General features: G+C 51.0%; 2 protein-coding genes across 17 annotated transcripts in view; both read right to left on the bottom strand.

The window, feature by feature from the left end:
- Window positions 1-1,207: 1,207 nt before the first annotated feature.
- Window positions 1,208-12,695, bottom strand: SNORC (secondary ossification center associated regulator of chondrocyte maturation). 5 transcript variants are annotated; one of them, XM_051782508.1, is made up of 4 exons: window positions 10,980-12,695; window positions 10,359-10,519; window positions 2,647-2,832; window positions 1,208-1,912 (listed from the first exon to the last, which is right to left on the bottom strand). In XM_051782508.1, the coding sequence occupies exons 2-4, from the start codon at window positions 10,429-10,431 to the stop codon at window positions 1,803-1,805; spliced, it is 369 nt and encodes a 122-aa protein (XP_051638468.1). In that variant the 5' UTR covers window positions 10,432-10,519; window positions 10,980-12,695; the 3' UTR covers window positions 1,208-1,802. The 5 variants fall into 5 exon arrangements, with proteins under 5 accessions (XP_051638468.1, XP_051638467.1, XP_051638471.1 ...); XM_051782507.1 differs by having other exon boundaries at window positions 10,359-10,472; XM_051782511.1 differs by having other exon boundaries at window positions 2,647-2,829; window positions 10,359-10,472.
- Window positions 12,696-12,834: 139 nt separating this feature from the next.
- GIGYF2 (GRB10 interacting GYF protein 2) overlaps window positions 12,835-21,370 on the bottom strand; it is a 79,294-nt gene continuing 70,758 nt past the window's right edge. For all 12 annotated transcript variants that reach the window (XM_051782350.1, XM_051782353.1, XM_051782356.1 and 9 more), the window contains 8 exons: window positions 19,799-20,035; window positions 19,118-19,240; window positions 18,294-18,497; window positions 17,978-18,183; window positions 17,542-17,696; window positions 16,918-17,087; window positions 16,431-16,578; window positions 12,835-14,583 (listed from right to left, as the gene is read on the bottom strand). In XM_051782350.1, the coding sequence (XP_051638310.1) occupies window positions 14,516-14,583; window positions 16,431-16,578; window positions 16,918-17,087; window positions 17,542-17,696; window positions 17,978-18,183; window positions 18,294-18,497; window positions 19,118-19,240; window positions 19,799-20,035 (1,311 nt within the window). In that variant the 3' untranslated portion in view covers window positions 12,835-14,515. The remainder of the gene's footprint in view (window positions 14,584-16,430; window positions 16,579-16,917; window positions 17,088-17,541; window positions 17,697-17,977; window positions 18,184-18,293; window positions 18,498-19,117; window positions 19,241-19,798; window positions 20,036-21,370) is intronic.

Genomic DNA, 21,370 nt, shown 5'->3' with positions numbered 1-21,370 from the left:
AGCATCCACCAGGAAAATCGTATTTGGGACTGTTCTGGAACTCTGCAAAGGACTGTCTTCCAGGCACTGCGGCCTGTGCTGGTGGATGCTCTGGCGGTGCCACAGTTGTGCTTGGGGAGGGGATGGAGAGCAGCTGCCTGCCCATGGAACCACACACCAGCCACCTGCATGGAGGGGAGAGGCACCACCGTGCCAGCAGCAGCGTGAGGAGGAAACAGGACGCTGGGAAGCTGCTGAAGGGAGGATCCTGAGCTGGTCTTTGAACCATATGGGGCCCAGATTACATATGGGGTGTGCAGCACGAGGCCAGACACAGCTGAGGGGGGGCCAGGGCTGTCCTTGGGGCTGCCTCTACTGTCACCACAGCTCTGGTACAGCCAGCTCAGAGCCAGTCCCAGGACCGAAGTGGTGGGAGCCACAGCAGTGAAGAGGGAGAGAAGGCATTGCCTGCTCAGGTCCAGCTCAGTGCCACCACCTTAGCATGTGACCACAGCCAGCAGAGTTGTGCTGCCCCAGCCACCTGTGGCACCCCTGGCAGAGGGCCCCTGGGCAGCTCACACCAGCCAGAGGCTCCAGGTCACCATCCAGTGCCCAGCCCAGAGCTGGGGCCAGGAAGGACCTGCAGCCTCTAGTCTGGAACAGGAGGCTGATTTAATGGGGACACCCCAAGCCAGGCTCCCCATCAGCACCCCACAGTCAGCTTTCTGAGACAACCAAACCTCTGACCTTGCAGCAGCCACAAATTTACTAGTGCAAACCCCCAGGGACTTCCAGCTCGAGGAATCTGTTAAAATTACCTGAGAAGTCACCACAGTGCAGATCCTCCAGCTTTGCAGCCCAGCAGCCAGGCCAGCCTAGGCACTGCAGCCCAACATGCCCACCTGGGGTGTTTCTCACAGGACACAAAAGCTGGATTACCCATCAATGAGAAGCAGCTGTTTCACTAGTTCCCCAGTGCCAGGACAGCAGGTCCTCACTGGATTTCTCCAGGGAGTGGGGCTGCTGTGCCCTGTCCCCCCGCCAAGCCCTGGAACTGCTCCAGCCCCTCCTGCTCTGTTGTGACTCCAGCCCCCGGCCACAGGCTGTGCCGTTTTCAGGCACCAAGTGGCATCCAGTGTTACTTCCTCAGCCCCAGCCCTGCACGCCCCCGTTTCAGTGGTCTCCAGTGTTGTCCAGGGCCGGGCCTGCGGCCCACAAGCAGGGGCTGGAGCCCCCTGGCCCCTGCCAGGCTGCCTCAGCCAACTGAGGGGAACTTCTTGTTGTCTCGTTTTACCGTGTGATGAAATGTAGCTGAGCAAGCCAGCGCCAAAACAGCCTGTGTGTGTCTCCTTCCTCCCCTGCACTGATCACTCGCCTCCTCTCAAGTCTCCTCCAGTGCAATAGGTAGGGAGCAACTGGCCCAAATGCAGCGGGTGGAAGTGGGGTTGAACACATGAATGTGCAGTGGTTTATGCCAATAAACAACTCTTCCCGAGGAAAGCTGTGCTGAGGGATGCCCCACAGTGTTACCATCACCCAGGCTAGACCCAGCAGGGCCCCTTTGAGCTCCAAGCTCAAAGCCACACACTGCCACAAGTCCTTTGTGACCAGGGGGGTGACAGGGCCTGGGGTGGTGAAGCCTGCCAGGTCTGGGTGCACCTAGGAGATGCACACACTAAGAGCAAAGAGCACTCAGTTGCAACCTGGCTGCTCAGCAGAGGGCCTGGTGTGCAGCATTTTTCCAGGGCCCCAGGCACAGGGGGCAGGAGCAGGCAAGAGCTGGAGGCAGACTGGTTGTGTAACAGAAAAATCTTTTATTGAGTTCAGGAGGCCGAGAACTTTCTCAGCGTGATGATGACCAACGCCACCAGCACAGACGTCCCCAGGAGGGAAGCGATGACGATGGCACCGATAGCTCCGGGCCCCAGTGAGCCTACAGGGACAGAAAACGAGGTGTGAGGTCAGCAGAGTCAGGGGGCCCCAGATGGGAAGGGCTGCAGGGATCACCCCACACCCAGCATGTCCCCAGCCATCGGGTCACGCTCCTGCCCTGGAGCTCATGCACTGGCCATGGTGGATGTCCCACGTCCCCAGACAGCCGAGGTGTGGTCCTGTGCCCCAGCAGCATTGCACCTTTGGGCAGGGGCTGTAGCCAGCCACTGCCCCCTCAGCCAGGTCCCAGGGACAGCTACCACAAAGCAGGTCTGTGGCACTGAGCTTTTCTCTTAACACCCATACTTAGAGTTCCTTTGCCTGTGGCAAAACTGCATCCAAAGAGGCTTTTGCTGTCAGTCAGGAGCCAGGAAAGGTGCTCACTCCCTGTTTAGGGAGCTCCAGGCACATTCTGCTCTGGAGAGCCCTGCCTGTGCTCAGACTTCTTTCTGCAGGTGCCTGCCATGACAGGTCAGACCGGGGGCAAGAGGAAAGGTCTTGGAGCAGCTCTGGGGCTGGCCAGTGCTCCACAGTGGAGGATTTTCAGTGGGGAAGTTCCCCTGAGCAGGAGGTACAGGCGGCCCTTCCCCTCCCTAGCAGTGTGGCTGGGGACAGGCCACCTCTGGTGGCTTCAGCACCTCCTGGGAGGTGACAGGCCCCCAGAGAGCCAACCCACAGTGACACCCCAGCCCCTGTAGGGGTGAGCCACAGGTGGCCCACGGTGCAGCCACGTACCGTCCCCGGTGTCCAGTCGGTGCAGGTGGGTGGTGTCCTCGGGCTCCAGCTCAGAGGTGTACGGGGGGAAGGCGGTGGCGTCCGACAGCCGCGCTGTGGTGGTGGCAGCGTCGAAGGGACCGGCTCCGGAGGGCAGCTCGGGCGGCTCATTCCACAGGGTGGGGACCGGGCCCTGGGGGTACTCTGCTGGGAGACAAGCACCCATGGGCATGGGGGCCAAGGCAGGCTGCTGGTGACAACCACAGCTCAGCAGGTCCCTGGGCTCCAGCTGTCTGCCAGGTGCCCCTGGGGTGGGTGCAGGGGTGACCTGAGCGCTGAGAAACCCGGTGGGGCACAGCCCTCCCCACAGAGGGCACCACCTCCACTCAACACCCACACCCAGAGCAGCCCCAGGGTGATGCCACTGCCACAGGCTTTTGGGGCACTCTGGTGTACACACAGCACACACGGGACAACAGGGAGCTCCTCGGACTGTGCAACCTCTGCTCACACACAAAGAGGCCCTGTGAACACCCACAGCTCTTTTGCTCGTGGATACCCGTAGGACTGGGCTGTCACATGTCTGCAACAGGCAGAGGCCACCTGGCTACCTGTGCTGGCCAAATTCCCAGCATTTCAGGGCCTTTCTGTCCTGCACTCCCAGTCCATGCAGTGCAGGATGCCAGAGGTGCTGGCACAGTGCAGGACACGGCTCCCCCAGACAGGACCCCAGAGCCTCAACTTCCCTCTCCTGCGCCTCCCCTGTGCCAGGGAGATGAAAGCTGGGCCAGGCTCTGATGTTACCAATGGTCTCCTGTTATTCCTTCCTCCCGTGGGTCAGGGCCCAAGGCAGAGAGCCCTCCCTGTCTGTGTGTGGCTCAGCCCAGCACTCCCTGTCAATGCCCAGCTTGTTCGGATGGGCCCTGGCGGGAGCAGGAGACATTCCACAGCTCCCTGCTGAAACCGCTGGGAATGTTGCACTGGGATGGGGAAAAAAAAGCTGTGTGGGGGGGAAACAAACATCCAGAGCCAGGGCCCTCCTGAACTGACACAACGGTTATCACAACCAGGACAGGGAGTCAGAGGAGCTGGAGCAAGCAACCCAGGCTCCCTGGGGCACGGTACCCTGGCTCTGGCATGTCAACCCTTGGTGTCCCAGGCTCTCTATATGGCCTGGGAAGAGAGATGGCAGCAGCACATCCTGGCAGTGCCACTTCAGGTCTCAGTACCTCGAGCCCTCCTCGCCTCCCCCAGAGCAGGAAGAATTGTCATTAATAGGCTCCACCACACACTGTTCTCCTGTAGGAGCCCTGCATCCAAAGGAACAGGAGCACCAAAACACTCCCCTTTTCTGCCTGGACAAACCAACTGAGAAATTACTGCAGGGCTTGCCTCAGAGAGTAGCTCCCACCATCCCCAGAGCTATTCCAGGCTGCCCACAGTCTTGGGGACAAAACAATGTTCTAAACTAGTTGTAAAAGCCCTTTCTACAGCCATAAAAGCTACAGGATGTTCAGTGAGGCAGCTACCAGGTTTAACTCTGGCCCACTGAGCACAGAGAGAGACAAGTCCCCAGCATGTGGGCTGTGCCAGCTGGGCCAGGCAGGGTCCCCAGCACACCCGGGCTGGCTGTCCCGCCGGGGAGGAGCGGGCGTAGCGTCCATACCGTGTCCTCACACACCCGGTACATCCGTGCTCACTGCACCAAAGGGGTGAGCTCAGCTCCCCCAGACAAGCACACAGAGCTTTGTGTTCCACCAGGGCTCCCCAGAAACACCTGAGCCCTTTGCAGGGCCCTTCCCAACCTGTGCTGCCAAACCAACCAGCAGAGCTGAAGACTCACATCCCATCCAGAGGCTCTTCCAGAAAGTGTCATTTCCAGTGGAGCTCTCTTCTATAAATCCTGTGGTTCACTACCAGAGGACAGAGCAGGAGGAAATACAGAATTCAGTGAGTAAAGGTAGTTAAAACAACAGGGAGAGGAACTGAGCAGAGCTGGGCTAATTAGTTGGCAACAGTGGCATGGAGAAGCTGTTGGTTTAAGAACAGGCCAAACGTAAGGAACAGTTTTGAAGCCCTTGTTCCAGGCTGCTTTTGCAAGGGGAGAAACCCCACACAGAAGAGCCACACTCCAGCTATGACCTTGCTGACTGTGTCAACAACCCTGGGGCCAGCACCAGCATTGCCACTGTCCCCAGCTGAAAGAGGAACACTGTACTGGGAGGATGGCATTGCTGCCTTTCCCAAGAATGTTTTTTCTCTCCAGAGCTGGGCATGTCCCTCACATCTGCCCAGGGACAGGTGTGAGCTCTGATGATCTGTAACAGATGCAGCACCACCCAGGGAGCCTGTAGGATCTGGACAGGGTCTTCCCAACTCTCAAAGGGGTAAGGAGGGAGCAGTACCCCTTCCAGCCAGAGTGCAAAGTTTCTTTATCTAACCACACCCACAGGTCCCAGAAAATCTCTCCTGTCCCCTCTTAGAATGCATCTAATTCCTGAAAAATCTACTGCAGCTCTCTTTAAGCAGGGCACAGAGCTTATTTTTGATAGCCAAGTACAGAGGAAACAGGTTTCATTTTGTTTATGATCTCTGTGATTTTTTCAAGACATGGATGCTGCTGGGTCTGTATTTGGTTAACTCCCCTCATCTGATGCTTTCAGTTCGCCCCCACAGAAGGGGCAGAGTGTGCCAACCACACGTTTTCTGTCCGAGTTCTTGTGGTTTCACCTTAACGGCGCTTCAGCCGAGGGAAACACAACCCCTTTCAGTTGGCTCTGGTGCCTCACAAACAGGGTTGTCAGCTCAGAGGCAGCAGCAGAGTCGTGCACAAAGTCAAACACCAACAAGTGAATGTCACAGGAGGCAGGGCTGGTCCCCTTCTCATTCCTTCCCCTCACTGCTGCTGGAGCGAGGTGTAGAGCCCTGCCACCGGCACAGCAGGTGGGGGAACACAAAACCCACCCCTAGAGAACACTGCCAGCAGGCAGGTCCCTCCAGAGCTGACTGCTGCAGCCTGGCAGAGCACCTGCTCGTGGCCAGCACTTTTTCCATGGCTCATCTTTGATCTTCCCTCCTAAACCAACAGCTCATGTCCTCATGTGCCTCCACTCCTGCGTGGCTGAGAAGTCCAAGCACCCATCCACCCACCCTCACGCATCCAGCAGGTTTCTTTACCAAGCAGAGGTGTCACATCTTCTCCCCGACAGTCCCAGTGAGTGTCAGCCCTGCTGCCACTGGCTGGGAGTGGCAGATCTGTAACAGAGCAGCAGTAAATACCACACTCCCTCTCCAGTCCTCTGGGAAAAGCAAGAAAAGCAAGGGGGAAGGACAGAGCTTGTGTCAGGTGCCAGAACCCAACAAGCACATTTAATAAGATCTCACGTGTCTCCAAGTGAGATATGAGGGCCTCTTCTGGTCACCTGTTGGATGGAGGCTGGGCAGGCTCTGTGTACAGGTGTAGGACCCAAGTGAGGAAGTTCAGTTCTCTGCCTGCTGCCCATGTTCTGGGGGACCACAAGTCCCTCTCCCCCTCCTGGGCTCAGTTTCTCTGTGCACAAGCAGGAGACCAGGACTCTAAACACCATCTACAGGGAAAGCAGCACCAGTGCAGCCAGGCCTGAGCACCCACACAGTTACTGTCACCCTGAGGGTGACCAGGGGAACATGTCTGTGACTGAGCAAACACCTCTGGGACAGCTCCAACCCAGCAGAAGCCCTTCACAGGGAAAGAGGAATTTACAGGGCAGCTCCACAGCCCTGGAGGCAGGGAACAGCATTTCTCACGTGTGAAAACACCCAAACACGTTGCCACCTCCAGTGAGGGGGTGCAGCCAAGAGTTGGAAACCAGATATGGAAGGCAAGGTAGCACATGGCTTTCCTGCACACCCAAGAACTTTATTTCTACAAAGAACTAGCAAGAAACATGCTCAAAATACATCCTCCAACACAAGACCAGATGTTTAACATCTGGGTGAGAGCCATGCATTAGCTGTGCTGTCATCAGCCTTGGGACCAGTCCTGTCTCTAGAAAAACCCACCTGGCACACTCACACGGTTGGTTTGCCCCACAGGGACTCAGCAGGGGCAGCAGGTGGGCAGATGGAGGGGCTCCCAGGCTGCTGCCACACACAGGTAACCCCACTGCTGCCACAGCTCCCTGTGGGTGCTCTGAGGAGGGAAACCTCGAGTGCAGACACGGAGTTATTCCCCAGCATTAGCCCTGTCTCGGCACTGGAGCACGGGCTGAGGGCAACTTCTTCTCCACAGACTAACAGTGAAATTCTCTTTGTGACACACACAGTTGGAGAATACTTAAGAGAAAAACATACAATAATGTCTCTGGGGGTTTACTGGGCAGAGGAGGAACTGGACAAAATGGACTAAAAGTAATACTGGAATACTGATACTGTACTAAAACTATACTAAAAGTATTCCAGTATGCCAGGTGGATGATGGCAGTTCTACCTTCCCACACACTGACACTACAAATTGTCTTATTTTAGAGAAATCTCTCAGCTGCACTATGTCCTCTCCCACTATCCAGCACAGGTTAGTTACAACTGAGACCAGGAAAAGGGAAGAAAATCTCAGAGTTTCTGTAAAGAAATCCACCATAAGTTTTCTGAGGATGCAGGAACTCAGAGGGACTCCAGGCACGTGGGCTGTAGAGAGATCCAGAGAGGATGACACCAAGGGCAACCTGACAAAACTGCTGTTTCCATGCTCAGAGAGAGGGAGGTGAGGCGAGCTGCCAGCACAGTGACATGGTGGCCAGTGCCCCAGGTACTCAGTGACAAAGGTAAAACTGGAAGAGTCTCCACAAGTGACAGGTCTTGAGGAAGCCAACCAAATGTGATGGAGCCAGACCCTCCCAGACAGGCAGACTGCAAGACCTCAGGGCTGGCAGATGTGGCCACTTCACATCTTCGTCCCCGAGATCGCTCCCCAGTGACCAATACTCTTCCTCACACAAGCTGGTTTCAGCACCTTGTCATCCTCACTCCCCACTTCCAACCTTAGCCAGGAGTCAGTAGCAGTGTCAGTAATTTATAAGGAGCGTTGGTTCAGAGCCAGGCTGAGTAATGGCCAAAGTCCTGCTGTAAGACTGAACCACATCTTCTCCAGAAACTTCCCTGACAAAACCTATTTGCTGCTTTTCATGTTCTAGTACTTGAGCTTTAAAAACTTCCTAATGATCTTTTAGTCTCCTATAGTTGAGAATGAGGACACACAAGTTGCTACAGAGATGTCCCTGGTCAAGGTGGTGTCCTGTATATTTTCCTTCTGCCCTGCTGCTTTTCCCCTCAAACTCCTTCTGATGTGCCACCACAGTACAACACAATTCCACACTAGCTCAAACCAAAGAAACTCAGGAGCCCTTAGGTGAATTCAAATAGCAAATATGTACACGATTCAGAAGCCCACACCTTGCAAAGGCTTTTTACTCACTTCCACTTCACTTGGAGCTCTTAATCTATCCTAGGAATTGACCCTGGTTTGCTGATGGAGTGGCTGGCACAGCTGCAGCCTATCCAGGGCAGCCCCTGCCCCGGGGAGGGCTCTGCTGTGCACTCAGAGGTGCTGGGATGGGAGGGCAGGGCTGGTGAACTCTGAGGACAGCACCGGGCTGTCCAGCCCCAGGTGGCCATGGTGGCACAGGGCCAGGGCAGGATGAAAAGAGGCCTTCACCGGGAGCACAAAGGGCATCTGTGCCTGCTGAGTGCCACAGCACGGAGCGCTGCGGTCCTGAGGAACGGGGAGCAAACTTGTTTACAGAGAGGCAGGGCCACGTGGGGATGTGCTCAGAGCAGAGGGCTGTCTGTGCCCTTCCCCTCTTTGTCTGCACCAGGCAGGAAATTTCCTTTTCTAATGGAGTAAAAGGCAGAAAAAATTCCACTCTGTGCTGGGGCAGGAACTCTCGATGCCCAATGCAGCAGAGAGTCACTCTGCTCCTGGGATGGCTTCCCATACATGCTGGTTCCCTCATGTCCTCTTTGAGGGAGCAGGGAACAACTTGATAGAGGCCTTAAGCAGAGAAAGCATGAAGTCTGTCCTGCACACCAGGATCTGAACGTTGCATTCACCAGCACAAAGCCCTTGGAGAGCACTGGCCTTGCTGCACGAGCACAGCTCAGCCAGTAAAGGAATCAGTAAACCTGGGAGTATCTCACAGGAGCAAAGTGACACAGGGAGGCAGTGACAGGGCAATGCCAGAGCAGGCCCACAGGAAAGCTGGCAAGGAGGGAGGCAGAGCAAATATGCACCAAATACTGGAAATTTAAACACCATAGAAGAAATTCCAGCTCGGAGAGGAAACAGATGGAATTCTCACTGGAAATGAATCACTTCCTGCAGAGTGAAATACTGTTAATGATGAAGAAAGATCTTACCTGGTGCAGGGCAAGAGCATGGTCACTGCTCCTGGGAGCAAGAGCAAGGCACAAACTGAAACTGTGCTAAAGTGATTAAAGTTCCACTGTACAAAAAAGGCTGAGGGTTTGAGAAGGAAAGTATGCACCTTTTAGTGCTCATTTCTTATTTACTTTAAAAGTTTCCCAGCAGGAAGGTGTCCTCCACAGGGAGGATACCAGCTGGAGGAATTCTGTTCCTGTACCCACAGTTGTTCCAGCCAGGCACAGCATTGAATTCTCCTACCCCTATGAAAGCCCCTTTAGAAAGAAGTGATTTCATAATTTCATCTGCTAAACAGCTGGCCAGGATCTCCCTGCTAGGCAAGATGCTTGGAACAAACAGGGAGGGAACTGCAAACCAGCCTTGCTCCAGGTCTAGGGAGGTAGGACAGGAATTCAGGAAAACAAATGCTGTGCTCCTGCCTGTTATCCTGGCCCCAGCCATCCCTTCAGCCTCACTTCCACTGAAGGAAAGGCTTTGAGGGGAGCAGTTCCCCACAGGAGTTTCCACCTCTACGCTCAGAGCCCATCAACACAGCGGGTTTGGAGGCCCAGTTTTCCCTCCCCTGTGAAACCCACCTGAGCCCTGCAGCCTGGAGGCTGCCTGTGCTCCCTGCAGCCAGCACAGGGTGCCAAGGGCAGGGCAGGCAGGGTTGAAATTACTGATGATTCCCTCAAAAACGGTGCCTTACAGAACAGGCACCTCACCTGTTCTGATTCCCATCCCCTCACTGAACATGGGGCAGAGCCTTCCCAGCGCTGCCTCGGGACCCCCAGCTCTGCACAGACCCCCTGAGGATGCAGAGTTTGGCTTTGGATGGAGGTTTTCATGGACACTTCCCTATTTCTGCCAGCAGCAGCTGTTGGGGAGTTCCCTGCTGTAGCAGAGTACAGAAGGAACCAGGAACTGCCCCACATGCTTTAGCCTCAAAACCCATTTCTTTTCACAACTGTAACTTCTTCCTGCCATTAAAAGCTGAGGGACAGCCTGTCCCCTCAGCTGCTGGGAGGTTTTCCATCTCCTGTGACTGATGTGACCACTGATCTCCAGCCACCCACGCTCACATACGTGCTACTGCTGTTCTGCTTAGGAAAAGTTACAAGGAATTTTCTCCATTTTCCCCAACAGAAACATGGGTTTGGGATGGAAAATATAACCTTACTCACCACCAGCCACCAATTCCAAAGCTGGTTTCCATTAATCAGTTATAATTCAACACGTACTTATAGATGTTTTCAGGGAAGTGAGAGAAGAGAGAGGCAGCACAGTAAAGGATCTTCCACGCTTTTGGGCTTTACATGCAAACAAAGCTCCTTACCTGCCAGCACAGCAGGGACCAGGATGCCACACAGTGTTAGCAGGACCAGTTGAAGGGCTCTGTGGCAGGGCATGGCTTCCCTCAGGAACAGCGTCGGCAGGAATCCTTAAAACTCTTCAAAGTACGAAACAACGTGGAAATGTCACTGCTACAATAAAAATCTTGTCCAGAAAGGTAAAAAAAAAAAATAATTCCCTTCACAACAGCAAGTGTGTAGAGAGAGTGCAAAGCCCAGCAGAGCCTCCCTCGCTCTGGCTCCAGGAGCACAGCTCCTCCCGAAGGCAGCTCCACCCTCCCAAACTTGTGCCGAAAGGCCCCGAGCAGCCCAGCCTCAGGCAGCTCACCCTGCCAGGCCAGTGCACACAGAGCAGTTGTTGGTGAGCCCTTCCCGGAGGCCACGGGGATGCTCCTGGAATGCCTTCCCTCGGCAGGAGAACAACACAGGAGCCATTGGGGCAGCTCACCCCAAACCCCGCAGCCCTGGGCTCTGAGGGCTCTGCCTCAGGGCGTGCAGGTACTTCAGGGTGGGCACAGCAAAGAACAAGGGCCTCAATCAGAGCTCAAACGCTCTGACAGAGCCAGAGCAGCCCCGTGGCACCAGTGTCTGGGTGGAATACTTACAGAGCTGGACTGGGAGCCGTGGGTGGTCTTCGCTGCCCAGAAAATGCTGGGAAGTCTTGCAGGAGAGTCGGCTCTGGAGGGCAGGGCCAGCATCCTCCTGGGATCCCAAGTGCACAGACATCACTCCTGCCAGCTCTGCCATCGGCCCTGCCCGCCTGGGGGCTCATGGGAAGGTCACAGCACAGAAAACAGGCTTGTTTCAAATCACATTTGCACCAACAGAGACTGGGGGAAGGATGAAGTGTATAAAAAGGGGAACACTCCAGCTGACTGTCACAGAAGAAATCCATTAGGATTTTTTATAAATACTTCATGTTTTCCCTTCAAGTAATGAAGTACACAAACACTCCCAATGTCAGTACTTTATGCTCTGAAAATATGACACGAGTATTTTTGGGTTAAATTTCAGATACAGATTTTTCTGCTAAGAGAACTCTTTGCTTTTTGGCTTTCTCTGACAGGCAGCCAGACACAGTTTAGGTGTCCCTTTAAATCACTGCTTGCTGCATGCCTTTGCAAGAAATGCCTGGCTGAGAGGGGAAGCAGCAAAACCAGAGAGAACAGTCCTGTCCCTGCAGTGAAACAAGGAATGAGGCAGCTACCTGGGGAATCATGCTCAAAAGAGACCTCAGACACCTCCAGCATCGAATTCAACATCATCTGTCAAACCTGGAGCAAAGCCCCAGCAGGTTCTGTCTGCAGAGGCGCTCAAAGCACGCAAATACATCCAGCAGCGGGTAAAATGCTACAGCTCTTATTTTTCCCATTCCTACTGATCCAAACAACTCCTGCTAAAGAAACAGGCCCCGTGTTTGTCACAGGAGGTGACAAGGCAGTCACCTGAGCACACAATCCACACATGCCAGCACCTCCCCTTTGTACCAAACACAGAAACCAGCACATTGCAGTACCAAGAACAAGATCTTCCCCACTGGTCCATTATGGACGAACTCTGAGAGGCTGAGTGAGACCCTCAGGGTCTATTGCACATTTCCCCTGCTTGCATTTCTGCATTTTCATGTAGCAATCAAGGAGCTGCTCCTTCCCTGTCCCCCATCTGAGCTGGAAATTAATGGGCTTTTGTGTATTTGTTACATGGTAGAGAGCAGTCCAAAACTGGATTGTAGAAATCAGATCATACCATTAAAAAACAGAAAGCACTTATTAACCAGACACCTCATATGCTAAAAAAAAGAGAAGACATTAAAACAAAGTCAGGTTATCAGCCTAAACATATCCTGTTCTCTCTGAGACATCAGTTAAACATCATGCAAGGCACTGTGTAATTTGGGCCTTAGCACACTTACTTTCTGTGGTCATGTGAATGGCAGGAGAACATTTATCATTACCTTTTACTGGGATTTTCCACACAAAAATAAGCAGCAAGTAGAAAAAAAAAAGGAAAATTAAGTCTGAAAAGGGAAACCTCCAAGGTGTCTGTGTGGACTTTAGGCTGAGGGGAGGAATCAAACCTCTCATTGACAGCAGTGAACTGGGGTGGGTGGGGTGGTCACCGACTGCAAGGGAGTGAGAGAGAACCAGCCATGGCTTGATCTCCCCTGCACAAACAACACGGGCACGAATTCACGTGTTTCTGTACAGGGTGGGGGGAGAATTAAAGCTTTCTTGTTTCCAATCTCAACTTACTGGTGTTTATTTGAACTCTAAAATTATCAAGCAGAAAAACCCACCAGTATTCCTCACCAGGGAAAAAATAAAGCAGCAGTTGTTGTTCCACATCCTGTGTGTTTGCTTGTTGTTTCTTGATGAAAACTGATGCAAGTCGAGTTTGGGGTGAGTTTTAGCACCAGGAATTCAATCTCAAAACTCGGCTTTGACAAAAGCAAGCAGAAAGTTTTCTCTCAGATATAATACAACCAGGTTTTATTTAAGTTCTCTCTTTTTCCCCCCCACACTGGCAAAAGTTCAGAGGGAGTTTAAAGTTTTGTAAACATTTTAACTACCCCTCTTCCCCCTTTTATGAATTTACAAAGCAAAGGAGACAGGGAGACCAGATTTGCAACAGTTCCAAGTCTCTCCATGCTATTGGATCCAAAAACTATATACAAGTCTGCAGCAGTCTCTGTATAGTTACTGTACATGTTTGGGGGGCAGGGGGAAGAGAGAGGAGGAGGGGAAGGTGACCCCAAAAAATGAATAAACCAAATGAAATAAAATCCAAAGCCAAACTGCTCTTGAGCAACTCGAACTGTTTTCTTTAGGCAGTGATGACAGAACAACAGACACCTTTACACAACTCCACCAGAACTGCAGCGGATCTCCCTCGCAGGTTACAAACCCTCTGGGGACGGGAGATGGGACCAGGGGGTCAAACTAAGTGCATTTGGCAGTTCTTCTCTTTCTTTGCGGTGTGTGCATGTGGGTGGGTGGGCAGGTGGAGCAGGGAAGGTGGTGTTAATCTTTCGGTGAGAGAGGAAGGTTATGATTCCATAAACACTCAGATTATGGATCCCAGTGAAGGTGCACGAAGTAGTTTAAGGTGTAGAAGATAAGCAGGGCCGTCATTGCACAAAGCTTCATCCTCCAGTGTCTCTCCTCACGACGAAAGGGCATCTCTGCTCGTTCCCTAAGCACTGAAACGACAACCAGCTGAGCCTGCTGGGGCACGTGTCTGAGAGCCAGCGTCCACCCTCTGCAAAGACTACACAGCCACACGTCAACATCCCACTGCCTCTTAAACGAGACAAATTTGCAGGAAAAGAGCTCAAAATAAACTGGTCCTAACCCTCTGAAAGTAGCATGTAAGGGGTAAATTCGACCTGAAAGAAGAGATGCCACCCCCCTTTTTTCCCAGAGCAGAAGTCCCCACTTGTCCAGGAAGGCTGGAGCACGTCGACGGGGAACTCCAGCAGCTCCAGCATCACCACCTAATGAAGACAGACTCGAGCTTTCCCTCCAAAAATAATGTGCTGAGAAGGGCTGGCAGGGGGTGTGCAACTTCAAACCAACCCAAGCTAAACTGCGCCCGCCACCGCCCCTCTCGTGCTGTCGCCAGTTCTGCGTTAGCTTATGATGCCCCTGGCCCGGCAGAGCACCCGTCCTGGGAGCCCAGGCAGGAGCTGTGGCATTGGGGTTTGACCAACATCTGTTAACCACAAACTCTCTCTCTCTCTCTCCATGGGACTGCACATGTTGGATGTGGTAAGAGTAACCAGGAGAGGGAAGCAATAGTTTGCAGAATCCCAATTGATTTTTTTTTTTTTCCAGGTATGTCAGCAGAAGGAATCACAGCACAGTGAAAGCTCGCTGCCCAAATCAGCCTTGTTGAGAAGGAATCCTAACTCCCACCCTCCCAGGGCTCTGAGCAACGTCCACGGGACTCTGGGCTGACAGGAGGAACGATGCCTGTGCAGTCCTGGGCACAAAGGGTTTGCTGGGGCCAGAGGAAGCAGCCTGAGATGATTGATCCTGTGATTCACTGCGAGGTGAAGAACAACACACGGTGGAGAGCACTGTGTCCAAACGGAGAATCCATGGTTAACAGATGCAGGAAAAGCCAGTTGATTTGCACATGCTCAGTAGTCTTCCAAAGTCTCTATTTCTCCCATATTGAGCCGCTCTGAGGAGGCATTCACTGAAAACCCTGCAACCAAAAAGGACTGGGGTTAAACACCTGGCTGGGGGATGCTGTGTGTGGTGGGATAAGTCTGGGATGTGCAGCAGCAGTGCAAGACCAAAGAGCATCAGAAACACCAGTGCCCATGAGGTTCTGCAACATCTTGGATGGGAGCACACTGAAGTCAATGGTACTGGGGAGTGGCTGCCAACACCCTCCTGCCACAGTCTGGGGGGCAGAAATGGACCTTCTGAGAACTTGGAATCCAAATGTGGAATCATGCCCAACGCTTCAGGGGGTGTGAGCAATTCTACCCCTTACTTTAAAGTCTAAATAGGTGCATCTATGAAATCTGTGAAATGCTTTTTTACAATCCCCATCTCTGGAGTACCACATGAAAATGTAAAGTTACACAGGGCCATGCAGGTGGCTAAAATGCACTCAAATTTCTACCCAACCTTTTAGCCATGAAGTGCTGAGGACATGATGCACGTGAGAAAAGCGTGAAAAAAAGTGAAAACACTTTCAACAAGGAAAATATCCAATATATCGTATGCAACTTTCCTACTGAAATCCCATTTTTATGGTTGCAACAACCCCATATGGAGTATGAGAAAAGGGAAAGTGATCCTGTGTTTTTACTAAACACAAAGCTGACATTTCATTGTCTAGAGACTGCCATATAGGCTGCTCTGTGCTAGAGAACCAACTGCTTTCCACAGCCTCATCTTCAAGAGAGGAGAAAAATGCTCTGTTCAGTAGGTTTAGGAAAATCCCTCTGGTTCCCTCTCGTGGCAGTGTGTTACCTACAAGGATTTGAAATTATTCTGTAAAAGAGTGTATTCATTTGTAAAAAGCTGCATGTGCTACTTCTCTTACAGTTGAAACTTCTAATTTGTATTTAGTGACTTCACATTACACGAGTTGGTTTTCTAATATATCCAACTGAGTCCTCAGATCAGACTCACTGGGGTGGTTTAAGTCAAGACTCCACAGAAAAGTTCAGTGTTCATCAATGCAGAAATCACTGATTCAGGTGAAGAGTTTTGGTTTTGGTGAGAACAAAAGACAGAAAGGCAGGGCTCTGCCAGAGCCTTAAAAAAGCAGTGACTTCAGGTGGATAATACCAGGTTGCTTTACATAAATGTGGGTTAAGAAGGCCCAGCACAAGCACTGCTCAGTGCAGTGCCCTGGTTTCCTTCTGTCCCACAGAGCACAAACATGGACACGTTTATTTTACAAAAACTACACCCCACAGTCTCAGGGACTTCTTTGATGCCCTTGAATCTTAAAGAAACCTTTCCATCAGTGCTACAGCAGCTGGTTAATACCATCCACACATAAAAATTAAGATGGAGAAGAGAATAAATGAAGGACTGCCAATGATGTCATCATCTGCCTCCAACTGAAAGTCTGTGACCATTCCACCTGAGCCATTTTTTCTGCCTAGGGTGGTTAGCTCCTGTAAAAGGGTGGGAAGGCACAAAGGCAGCCTCAGGAAGCTGCTCCTCATGAAGGAACTTCATGCTTTTCTTCAAAGAATGAATTAGCATTAAATCAATAAAATAGGCATAGGTCAACTCACAAGAGGAAAGGCAGTTTAACTGACATCCCTGAACTACTTAAAGGTTTCCAGATAATAATCAAGGTATCAAGAGGCCTTTACATGAGGGAAAGTTTGACAAAAGCTTTCCATGAGTCTGGTATGGAATTTTTCAAATCATTAAATAATAATAGTATTGAAACAAATTCTGAAGACACTTCAACTTGGCTCAAATTCAGTATTGCCACTCAAGATCAATAAGAATTCCACACTTCACAAGGCCAACTCCCACTCCCCAACTGACCATTAATTTCTGAAGAGGAGGACTGACCTAACAAGCTGGGATCTGCCCGAACCATCTTCTGTTTCTTCTTCTTCTTCCCACCCTGCACAGCCTCAAAATTGGATTGCTGGTTGTTGCTCTGGTTGGTCTGAAAGACCGAATGTAGTGAACTGTGGTTCATCCCCCACACTGAATCCTACAAAACAAAGTCAGGACAAAACTGTAAAGCACAACTATGTTTGGTTTATTTATACAGAAAACATTCAAAGAGCCCAAAGCATCTCCTACATCCCATGTGGCAGCAGCAGGCACTGCTGCATCCACCTCATGGTTCCACAGCATTTCCTGGGTCAGCAAGCAGACACTCTTTGGTCCACAGCTGGCCTCAACTGTGAGTTATGAAGGACAAGAATCTGAAATCTGCTTAATTCTCTGCATTTCACAGGACCTATAAAAGTGAAGTGCAGCAGGAATGCAGCCTCTCCAGACTCCAGGTCTCCACACACTCCTGAGGACTGCAGGGAGTGGGATTTACCTGCTGTTGCTGCTGTTGCCTCTGCTGACTGGCTTTCTGTTTGGCACGGCGCTCAAGAAACTGCTTGGCAAACTCCTTGGCCTCAGGAGTGTCCCCCAGATAGGCTCTGATGTAATCATGGACCTCATAGGGAGACTCCACTTCCTTCAGGAAAGAAACAAACGTGGGAACTGCAAGAAGAAGGCAGAGTGTGAGGGAATGCACCCTGACATGCAAACACACATGTGCAAGAAACACAACCTTTGGATTTCTGTGTCACAGATTTGCTGATCCAGCAGCCATGGCAAACAGCCTGCCCTTCCAACTTCCCTACTGAGGGGGCAATAAAGCCTTGCCATGCAATCCATGATGAAATTGGATCCTCATCTCTGCTAATGCTTCCACAACCACTAGAAACCCTAAGCAGGCTCTGGGTGGCACTTTAAAACTGGTTCCAGGCCCCACTGATTTGTTGTAGCTGGGACAACGAAAACCATGGAGAAGATGACACGGCCAGTTCTTCAGGTCACTATTTAATGAAGCCATTTTGCACTCAAAATGGTCCTTTGATATCATTACAGTCCCCCAGAACTACCTGGTCAGAAAAACTGGATATTGCTTCTCACATTCCTGCCCACCTCTTACCATCTAAGTTGTTGGCCGTGTTGAGTGCATGAAGCATCTGTTCACACCACTGAGTGAATCCATCCTGGGCTTTATTAACCCCCTGGAACAATTTCAACAGCTTCTCCTCTTCTTCTACCTTCTTGTTTTGTCTACTTGTAATACCTACAGATTTACTGAGGGGAAAAAAATGCATATGTTAGGTTATCAACTACCAGACTTATCCACAGTACAGTGTTATAAGAGTCACTATTTTACAAGATGCAAACACTTTTTAAGAACCAAATGATTTTATAAGCAGATGACAAAATGAACTGTGAATGATCACCTCTTAACTATTTTTGTTGTCAAAACAGATCCTGAGTGACACAGGAAAAAAAAGGAGAACACATGAAGATGTTATAACTGCTAAGTGATCACCTCATGAATGGCAGCCTTTCTTTGCAACAGCTCCTACCTGAGGCTGGCATTGCTTTTGTTTTTGTTGGTCGAGTTACGAGGTCCCACTTCCTTCACTGCATCATCCCAGAAACCCATGTTGGAGTTTTTGGTGTCAGCATTACTCCAGATGCTACTGACTAGGTCAGATGCCCACTGGTTGCTGGGATTAGTGTTTAGGGAGCCCCACACTGAATTCCCAATGCTGGTGTGCAGGTTAGAGTGCTGTGGAAACAGAACCAAGAGATCCTGGTTATGAGCAGCAGTGCTGGTAGAGCAGCAATGAGCAGACCCAGGGAAGGGGCTGTTCCCTCCTGTGGACACAGCACACCTACCGTGGTATTTCGGACTCTGTTGGGCTGCTGGTGCTGCTGTTGCTGCTGTTTCTGCATCTGCCTTGCCTCCTCCTGCTGGATCTCCAGCAGGGACTTGGTGGTGCCTGTTGGTTTGGTGACATTCCCCCAGCCTGACAGTTTTTGCTGCTGTTGCTGCTGCTGTTGCTGGAGGGCCTTCATTAGCTCCCGCTGCTGACGCCTTTGCTGTTGCAGGCAAGACAAAAGTGTTTGTCCATACTCACAGAGGCTCGTTACTATTCAGAGGTCTAACTTGGAAACTGGTTTTAAACTGATTTCACTTTCTTCTGGAGAAGTCTGGCTGACCTACTATCTTTTGGGTCATTACAGTTCCTCCAAAAAGGGAGACACTAAGTAACCAGGAAATACAAACTGTTTGTTAGTCTAGGAAAGACTAAATTTATTGAATCATGACTGCAGTCAGCTAAGCATTTGGGGTCTTGGAAGAATACCTTCTCTACTACCATCACTTGTTCTCACCCAGCCCACTCTTCCTTGGACTGCCCTGGTCTTGTGCATGTCTGCAAACATATTTTAGATGTCAAATTATTTTATACTGGTTTGTGAACATATTGTACTCCTGGAGTTAAAAGGGTGCATCTTCCCTCCTTTCAGACACTTGTATTAAGAAGCTATAAAATCTTACTGAACCGATGCCTGGAACAGAGGATTTTACTCGAGCTGTGCTATTGCAAAAATCATTCCTCATCCTCACCATTCCTTCTAATAACTTCAGGGACAGCCAAGCAGCCACGTGGCTGAGCCCACTCTCCAACAGCTCAGACTCTGTTCCTGTTAGGATTTACCTCTTCTCGAAGCTGCCGTTCTCGTTCTTCTTCTAACTTCTGGATTTCTGCCAATGACAGTGTGGTCTGGGATTGACAAGCTCCTGAATTTGATTGCTGACCCCATGTTGAAGATGAAGGGAGCTGGGCCAAAACAGACATCATCAGGAATTACAAAACTCTCCAGAGAATACTGCTCAAGTACAGTCATGAAAAAAAAAAACACTATAAGCCACCTTCAAAGTTTAACAAAACCCTGGAAAGTATAAAATGGTATAATTAAGTAAGAAAAAGTGCAAAGTATAAACTGCACTTTCTTTGAATTGCCCTCTGATGTATCATAGTGTATCAAGAATAATGTAACACATCATTGCCTGAAAAACAGCAAGCAATTTAGATTTCCAAGACTTCAGGAACTCCAAGCTTTAGGAACTTTGCACTGGTCCCTGGTCATTGTGGCAGAATAAACATCCTTACCCACCTGTGAGACCCTCCCAGTGTGCTTCTACTGACAGAACCTCTCTCTTTTGTAATTTGTAACTCCTCTTCCTCTTTCCATCACTTTCACACTCAACTATTTGCCTTTCCCCTCTCCAGACAGTTCCTCTCTCTCTGTCCCAGGTACCCCGGACTGCCCTGAACGCAGCCGTGGCTCTGCCCCGCGGAGCTGCAGGAGGCAGTCCAACTGCAGGAACCCCTCACCTTCATTTGTGCAAGTTGCTGCTGTTGCTGCTGCTGCTGCAGCCTCCGCAGAGCCTCCTGCTGCTGCTGCCTCTGCCTCATGATCTCCTTCTGGCGCTGGAGTTCCAGCTCCTTGCGCTTCCGCTCCTCCTCCTCCAGCCGCTGTCGCGCCGCCTCCTCCTCCATGCGGAGCCTGCTCTCCTCCAGCCGCCGCTGGGCCTCCTCCTCCTCACGGGCCCACTTGGCAGCCTCCTCTTCCTTCCCACGACAGAGAGGAACAAAGTCTAAGTAGACTTAGCAAAATTTAAAATACTCCTGCTTTGAGGTACCTGTCAGAGACTGAAGTGTTTGATGATTTATGCATTCTAGGAGACTTTTGCAGGCTTTTGACATTTTGATAGGTAGTTGGGCCCATCCCCCCTCCTCCAGTGCAGAAGATGCCAAGCCCCCAAAAGGCAGGAAGAGCCGGGCTTGCAGGCTTTTGACTGTTGCACTGCACCTCTGGTGGCCCATGGGAGCCCATCCCAGGGCAGACACAGCAGCTCTTGCGCAGGGCCCAGGGAGAGGTTGGAGGCTCGAGGCATGGCCCGTGACACTGACCATGGATATGATAATTCATAACTTCTTGGAGTGGGGGGGCTTCCCTCCTTCCCCCCCAGCAGATCAAGGCCACCACTTCAAGTGACAGACATGGAAGCTGCAACTATCAAGTTTCAGCGCTGGACCCCGTGGGCGGTGACTATGGACATCTGTCCACTCTCAGCTTTTCTTTCCCTTACTCTCCCTTGCTCTTATCCTGCCTTTCTCTCCCCTATGCATTTTTCTCCTCCCCAGAAAGGTTATGACAGCACCCAAAAATGTTAACTTACCTATTGATTCAAAATTGTTAAAATAAATCTTATCAAGATATGTTTTCATACCCCGATTATTTAGTGTCGTTTCGCTTTAATCCACCCCAAAGGAATTTTTGATAAAACCTGGGTTACCCCCTCTCCCCTCTTTTCCTGGGGCGGGTCGTAACATTTTTGGCGTCACGGACAGGATACTTTGGATGTAGTGGAGTAATCGGTGTAGTCCAAAACTGATACCGAGGGTGAGTCAAATGGTGACTATCCCTTCGCTGTAAAATTATAGTGAGAATTTTTCTCCTCTCGGTGTGACCCGGGCACATCAGACCTGTTGAAAGGTTTCCTAGTGTGGCCTGGACCTGTTGAAAGGTTCTCTGGTACCTGGACCTGTTGAAAGGTTTTCCAGGAGAGAGTCAAACCAGCCCTCAGAGGGTTAAGGGGGAGAGAGACATTAACCTAAGCTGGGTTAATGATTGAGGCAAAGGGGATGACACCCCAGGTTGAGTTATATGGGGATTATTCCCTCCTGATAGTTATCCTTGGTTTAGAACTGGTTTTTGTGGGTGCTGTCTTAGGTGTGTTCCTTAGAGCAGTGCAAAAGCAAAAATCAGCTATTCAGAAATCTGTAAGTGAAGTGATAAAATCTTTCCAAGAGTCTGAGAACTTTGCAGGACCAGCTAGAAAAAGAGGCTATTCAAAAATCTACCGGTGAGGTGATAAGATCTCTTCAAGAGTCAATGAAGGC

This window comes from Manacus candei, unplaced genomic scaffold (genome assembly GCF_025592945.1).
Source record: "Manacus candei isolate 608988 ecotype Guabito, Panama unplaced genomic scaffold, ASM2559294v1 h1tg000015l, whole genome shotgun sequence".
NCBI classification, from domain to species: Eukaryota; Metazoa; Chordata; class Aves; order Passeriformes; family Pipridae; genus Manacus; species Manacus candei.
This window is presented reverse-complemented; position numbering and strand designations above follow the sequence as displayed.